The sequence below is a fragment of the Papio anubis genome, chromosome 11 (assembly GCF_008728515.1).
Source record: "Papio anubis isolate 15944 chromosome 11, Panubis1.0, whole genome shotgun sequence".
In the NCBI taxonomy this organism is placed as follows: Eukaryota; Metazoa; Chordata; class Mammalia; order Primates; family Cercopithecidae; genus Papio; species Papio anubis.
The window spans coordinates 82,857,610-82,864,457 of NC_044986.1; the positions used below are offsets into that span (position 1 = coordinate 82,857,610).

The 6,848-nt window shown below is 45.5% G+C and overlaps 1 protein-coding gene across 6 annotated transcripts in view; it reads right to left on the reverse strand.

Annotated features, from left to right (window-relative positions):
* Positions 1 to 5,365, reverse strand: part of WAPL (WAPL cohesin release factor) — an 87,583-nt gene extending 82,218 nt beyond the window's left edge. For all 6 annotated transcript variants that reach the window (XM_021943328.2, XM_021943327.2, XM_021943326.2 and 3 more), the window contains exons 1-2: positions 5,257 to 5,365; positions 1,466 to 1,984 (exon numbers count right to left, since the gene is read on the reverse strand). In XM_021943328.2, the coding sequence (XP_021799020.1) occupies positions 1,466 to 1,964 (499 nt within the window). In that variant the 5' untranslated portion in view covers positions 1,965 to 1,984; positions 5,257 to 5,365. The remainder of the gene's footprint in view (positions 1 to 1,465; positions 1,985 to 5,256) is intronic.
* Between the last annotated feature and the right edge of the window lie 1,483 nt (positions 5,366 to 6,848).

Consider the following 6,848-nt stretch of genomic DNA (forward strand, 5'->3'; position numbering starts at 1 on the left):
CAGGCCCTTTATGCCGTCTTTTTAATGGAAATTTAACCTAAACTTGCCAACAACGCCTGAGGAGAAATGTGGGCAAAGCAGTAAGGACAGCCAAATTAGAATTAACCCGGAGGATCAAAGGAATGACAGTAACAGCTGGCTCATCGTCTCATCCAAGAGTGAGAGAAAGAGTGAAAAAATGCTCCACATTTTTAGTAAAACTATGCAAGGCCCAGTACATTGTACTGTTTCATGTGCCTTAACCTTCAAAGGACAAATTCCCCTTAAGAATTCAGTACAGCAAAGTTTTGTGTTTGTGTTTACTTCCTTTAAAAGGAAGATTTTTATAACCTTTCATTATTGCTAAACTTTGCCAAGATGTCAAGAACTAAGGTTTCTTTTCAGTTACAGTATAGTGCCACCCTTATCCTAATGCTGATAGAGTGCTCCCACTTCTCTACCCCACCTCTTCCCTGCCACCCTCAATATTAGCTCTTCAGTCTTTTAGTTAATTGTACCTTTTTCACTTATTATAAATCTCAAATCCCTTACAGGAGACAGAACAAAATGTATCGTTTTAGGAGAGAGTACTAGATGCTCTATTTACAAATTAACATTTTTAAAATACAACCAGTTTTGTGGTTTAAAATCTATCAATATGGCCGGGCACGGTGGCTCACGCCTGTAAACCCAGCACTTTGGGAGGCTGAGGCAGGCGGATCACAAGGTCAGGAGATCGGGACCAACCTGGCTAACACAGTGAAACTCTGTCTCCACTAAAAATACAAAAATTAGCCGGGCGTGGTGGCGGGCCCCTGTAGTCCCAGCTACCTGGGAGGCTGAGGCAGGAGAAAGGCATGAACCTGGCAGGCGGAGCGCGCAGTGAGCCGAGATGGCACCACCGCTCTCCAGTGTGGGCGACAGAGCAAGACTCCGTCTCAAAATAAATAAATCTATCAATACAAGCTGCTACTGGCCCCAAACTAATCTCAATTTGGAATCAAGTTCAATTCTTTAATGTCTCCACTCAATACCTCCTTAATCTTTCTGAGCTAGTTTTGGCAGAGAGTCTACCATTGTTAACTAATCCTCATTTTAAGTACTCATCTCATTTTCATTAACAATAACCATCCAAATCCTCCACAGTAATAGAAATGAGATACTCCGTGATCCTAACACAACAAAAAGAGATATTTCTTATTGGAATCGGGGTTAGAAACGTATGACTGTTCCCAAAATGTACCCTGAGCAACAGTCTATAAACATTAATATCCAAGTTGTTTTATTATTTCAACCTCCAACTGGTTTCTTAATGTTCTTAAATGTTCTTTTAAAGTTCTTAAATGTCTTTTACAAAGCTATCAATAGTCCCCATTTATCCTAAGTGCAGAAAGAAAACACAACATGTATTTTAGAAGTTAAATCATTTTAAAAAATTGCTTGCACAAAGCCCTCTTGGCTGAGAATAAAGAAAATCAAAACTTACCTGAAGTTATTAATTTATTACAGCTACTTATGCTTGCATCATCTTCTACAATTCGGTTTGTGCTCTTTTCTTTCCCAAGCAAAGTGTCCTCCAAAGGGAAGCATTTATCAGATATAACAGTGTCTTCAACCACCACATGACTAATTTTGCTATTAGCTTCAAGTACTGAAGTGACCTCTTCCAGCTGAGCAGCTTCACTAGATTCTGAGTAAGAGGAACCCTTACCCTGGGCTAAATTCTTTGAAGAAACTGGTAGAGACTCATCATCACTATCAAATCCAAAAGGATCTCCAGTACTTTCTTCTTCCACTTTAGGTTTCTTCGGAATTTCTTGGATATCTGGTTTGAAATTGGGCCTCTTCTGCCCTAATTTAGCCATAAATGTAGTCTCTCCCCATTTTGTGCTAAGGGTGGTCCGTTTGTTGGAAAAGACTTCATCAAATTTTGAACTGCCATTTCCACCTTTCCTACTGTATGTTTTCCCAAATCTGGATGTCATTTTGACACCAGTTTCATATTCTGTGAAAAAAAATTTAAGAAAACATATAATCATCAAATACTCAACAAGTGTTAAACAGTGCTATAAAAATAAAAACCTAGGGATTCTTCCCTCATGACTTTTGACACTCACCACAGACTTTTAAACAAACAAATATGAGGAAGGGGTATAAAGAAAGGCTGATTTATTACTCTACATGCTTCCATGTCAATTTTCCTCTACAATGAATACATATTCCTATGCTACTTACAAAGTAAAAAAACTTAATGATTAACCAACTTATAATACGATATCCACAAAGCTAACTTGAAACGTATTAAGCTCCAAATGAATCAACTTGCTATTCTTATAAACATCATTTTTACCTTAAAAAATAATCTGTATAGAGGCTGGGAGGTCGAGGCAGGCAGATCACTTGAGGCCAGGAGTTTGAGACCAGCCTGGCCACCATGGTGAAACCCTGTCACTACTAAAAATTAAAAAATTAGCTGCGAGTGGTGGCACACGCTTGTAATGCCAGCTACTTGAGAGGCTGGGGCAGGAGAACTGCTTGAACTCAGGAGATGGAGGTTGCAGTGATGTAATAATGATCTATATAGGGTAATTACCTATATAAAATCTTAAGCACAGAATGTTAATTTTTTTCAGGGCCTCAGAAATATCCAATACTTGATTAAATTTAGTTCTTTGAAATTTCATGGCACTAATTCATAGGAGAAAAAAGGTCTCCAAAATGGTGCTTTTTCTCATGTTTTACAACCTGCAGCTTTTAACCCAATCTTGAAGATTCTGCTTCTTGGTGTAATGTAATTCGGGCTGTGACTTAAAAAATGTTCCTTAGATGGTCATCTCCCTAAGGGAAAGAAACTATCCTTATCCTATCTGCCTTGTCCTGATAGTGCTGTGCTCATTTGCTGAGTTACATTTTCTGGAGCTAGTGAGCTCCAGCATATTACACTGTTTCATGGATTAATACAGGAATAGAAACATATAACCTTTATTTTTCTCTTCGATTTATAAATGGCAAATCGATTTACCTGATTTATCTACTTCACAGGACAAAAAAAAAATCTTTAGGGCAGAAAATCAAGAGTCAAACATTTTTTAAAACAAGTTACTTGCATTGGTTCTGTGCCTATTAAAAAAAGGTACAGTACTTTTTAAACATGATCAATCCTTATCCGTTTGTCTACACTTTGACCTTTCTACAGTTCAAACATCAATACATCGAATATAACTTTAAAAAGTGAACAAGGGCCTAAGGGATGAAAAATCTTCTTACTTTGAAAACTACAAGAACTGAAATTATATTTGACCTATACTTTTGAATATGTTTTGAGCTACACTTGTGTTTTCGCTTAACTTAAATTATTACAACTTACAATGAGTCACTGTCTGAGTTTTATATATATTCTGTAGTAGATCCCCCGATGTTTGGTGAGAAGACAATTTTAATTTAACAAAATAATAATTTAGTCATCATATATATCTGTGTTAAGAGAAAACAGTGTTCCTGAAGGAGATCTATTTCATCTTCTACTGCAGCTCTAACACTAAGAAGTCTTACTCTCTTTCTTGTTAAGTACAGCCTAAACACAACAGGATACTGGGCAACTATCACGGACAACAAACTAAAAGTCGATTCTCTTGATTCTTTCAAGAATGTAAAGCTGAGATCCTGCAGGTCTGTAAGTGTGCTTACATATATACACCAACAAGGTTGAAATGTTTTCGATACGCTTATGTGCTAATCATCTAAAAATACTAACCAAAGGCCAAACCAAAAATCTAGACTTGAGTTCCTTTATGTCAACATCAGAAAAACTCACTGTTAAAATGGTTCTAGAACCCCAAGGCATTCACTGTTGAAAGTTTAAAGTCTGCAGATGAATATCTGACACTAAGGACTTAATTATTTTATGTGATAAAAAATAATTTTGTGCTGGCTGGGCGCGGTAGCTCACGCCTGTAAACCCAGCACTCTGGGAAGACGAGACAGGCAGATCACCTGAGGCTGGGAGTTCGAGACCAGCCTGACCAACATGGAGAAACTGCGTGTCTACTAAAAATAGAAAATTAGCCGGTCGTGGTGGCGCATGCCTGTAATCCCAGCTACTCGGGAGGCTGCGGCAGGAGAATCAATTGAACCCGGGAGGCGGAGGTTGCGGTGAGCTGAGATCACGTCACTGCACTCCAGCCTGGGAAACAAGAGCGAAACTCCGTCTCAAAAATAATAATAATAATAATAATAATTTCGTGCCAAAAGACCACGTTTTTTACAAATACATAGTGAAATACTGATGAAATAACGTCAGCGATTTTCCAACATTAAAGAATGAGAAGTGTACAGATGAAATAACTTTGTTTAATATTAACTGCTGAATCCAAGCGATGGGTACAGAGGAGTTCATTATATAGTATCTCTTCCTGATTGCCTTTATCGTTTCCCACAATAAAATGTCTTTAAGTCTGCAGACTGTTGCAATGGCATGTAAGCATAAAGCACTATAGATTCCAAAATAAGTGTGCAGACGTCTTTGAAATTAAATTTTAAGTGTTTCAAGTACACGATCCTGCTCAACCTTTAAACTCCAAAGACTGTCCTAACTAAAAACGAAAGAATGATTCACGACTAAGTCTTTTCGGTTGTTGGGCTTTTGCCCTAGCCCAAAATCAGGTCGAATTTTCAGGGAAGTGCGCTGATTAAAGAAAACCAAAAAAAAAAAGCCTTTATTTTTCACTCCCACCCTAATCTAGCGTCTTCCCGATCCCCAAAGGCTTTAGGGGCTTCCATTAAGGATGGAAAGCGGACAGGACAAACCTGACTATCGAGAAATCCTCACCTGGGGACAGCCGGGGCGCCACGGGCAGTGGGCGCGGTGGACCCCTCGGACTGGACACTCACGCAACTTTTCTCCTCCCAACCCGCGCCGCCCAGAAAAGGGAGGTCGCTTTCGACGCCCCGGAAGCCTCTGCCACCGAATCCCCAGGGCAGTGCAAGGCCCCAGTGGCAGCCAGGGGCGGATGAAACCACGGGAAAGGACTCGGGGCTGAAATCAACACACTTGACTGGGTTTGGGGACCTAAGTCAATCAGCAGTCGCCCGAAAAAGAACTCCGAAAAAGGAAAATAAAAGGGGAAAAAGAGAGTTCTTCAGGTCATTCCCCTGCCCAACTTCCTCAGCGGCCGGGTGGGCGAGGCAGTTAGACTTCCACCGCCCGCTCCCAGCCTCTGCCTCCCCCACCCTCCCGGCTCCCTCCCGGCCTAGGCGGCCGCCCGACACCTCACTTACCCTCGGCGCCTGGCGGGTGCTTTGGCCACGGGCCGCCTCCGCCTCTCCCGCTCCCTACGGCCCGCGGGCGGGCGCGGAACCCCCGCGCGGGAGAGCAGGGCCGGCTGCTGAGAGCCGAGAGAGGCGAGGGGCTCCGCTTTCGGTAAATAGGAAGCCCGGTGGGGGGGGGAGGAGGAGCGGCGGCCCCGCAACTTCCCTCCCCGCCTCGAGCGCCGCCGGCCGGGCCCGGGCCTAGCTCTCGCTGGCCGCCGCCGCCGGAGCTGGTGCCAGAGCCCGCTACGTGCCCCTGCTGGGCCGCCGCCGCCTCCTGCGCCGCCGCTTCCGCCGGTGAATGGTCAGCGCTGGAGTTTGAACAGGGCCCTGAACCATCTCAACGCCATTTGCGCTCCCGGCCCCCACCTCCTTCCTCCAACAGCCGCTCGCTCCGTCACTCCGCTTCCCACAGTCCCCGCGCGGCCGCCCGACCCCGCAGCCAATCACGCAGCCGCTTACTCAAACCGCCGCGCAGGCGCTGCGCTCCGCATGCTCCGGCGCCCGCCATTGGCCTGACCGCGGGGCCCGACGGGAGTTGTAGTCCAGGTCCGCGAGGTCGCATTGCCCAGGACCAGGCGCGGGAGCGGGAGCGGGAGCGGGAGCGGGCGGGTGGCCTGGCCCTCCTGATCTCGGCAGCCACTTCTAGCTCCCGGCCCCGCCGGGAGACGCAGGTGCCATGGGGATGGGCGGCCGAGCGGGTATCGCAGTGCAGGCAGCTGTATCAATCGCTTCCCCTCCAGGGACCCGCCGGTGTCTGGGGACCACGGGCTGTGCAGCTGCGCTGGGCCTGCGGGGGCCGCCGCCCGGGAGCGCGGAGGCAGGGAGCGCGTGGTCCAGAGCCGCCCTCGACCTGGCCTGGCAGGTCCTGGCCCGGCGTAGGTGACGACGGCGGGACTGCGAGGCGCCGGACACCCGAGGCCGCGAGCAGCGTTGCCCCGAGGTTTTTCGCGCCCCTCCAGTCCTGCAGTCCTCCCTCTAACTCCGTCTGCCCGTCACCGATTGAAAGTGGCCCCGAGAATATTGGATGGTATTGAGCAAATATCATTAACCTTGTTGGGTGTGGTAACGGTAATGTGGCTATGGTTTTGTTTTTTTTTAAGACCTACTGATATGTTGACAGGTAGAGTGATCTGGTGTCAGGAGTGTAAAATACGCCTGTGAAAACTGGGGGAGAGGAATAAAACAAGCTGGCAGGACGTTTTTCATCGTTGATGCTGCGTGATGCAAGCACATGCGCTCATCATACAATCTCTCTACTTGTGTATCTGAAATTTTCCATAATAAAAAGTTTAGAGAAGTAAGCCAGTGATTGCCTCAAGGGAGAACAGTGCGGTGGCGGATGACGGGAGGAAGGAGTCTTAATTTTTCGCTGTGCGCCTTTTTGTGCTGTCTTAGGTTTTCCCCATTTAATGTGTTACCTAATTCAGAAAATTGGTAAGTTTTTTTTTTTTAAAGGCTACTATGAGAAAACAGCATTCTAAAGAATAGCACAACCAGTTCCCCCTAAGAGAAGTGCATGATTCGTCGGACTCGGACAGCCTTGATGTTTGTTAGGCGGT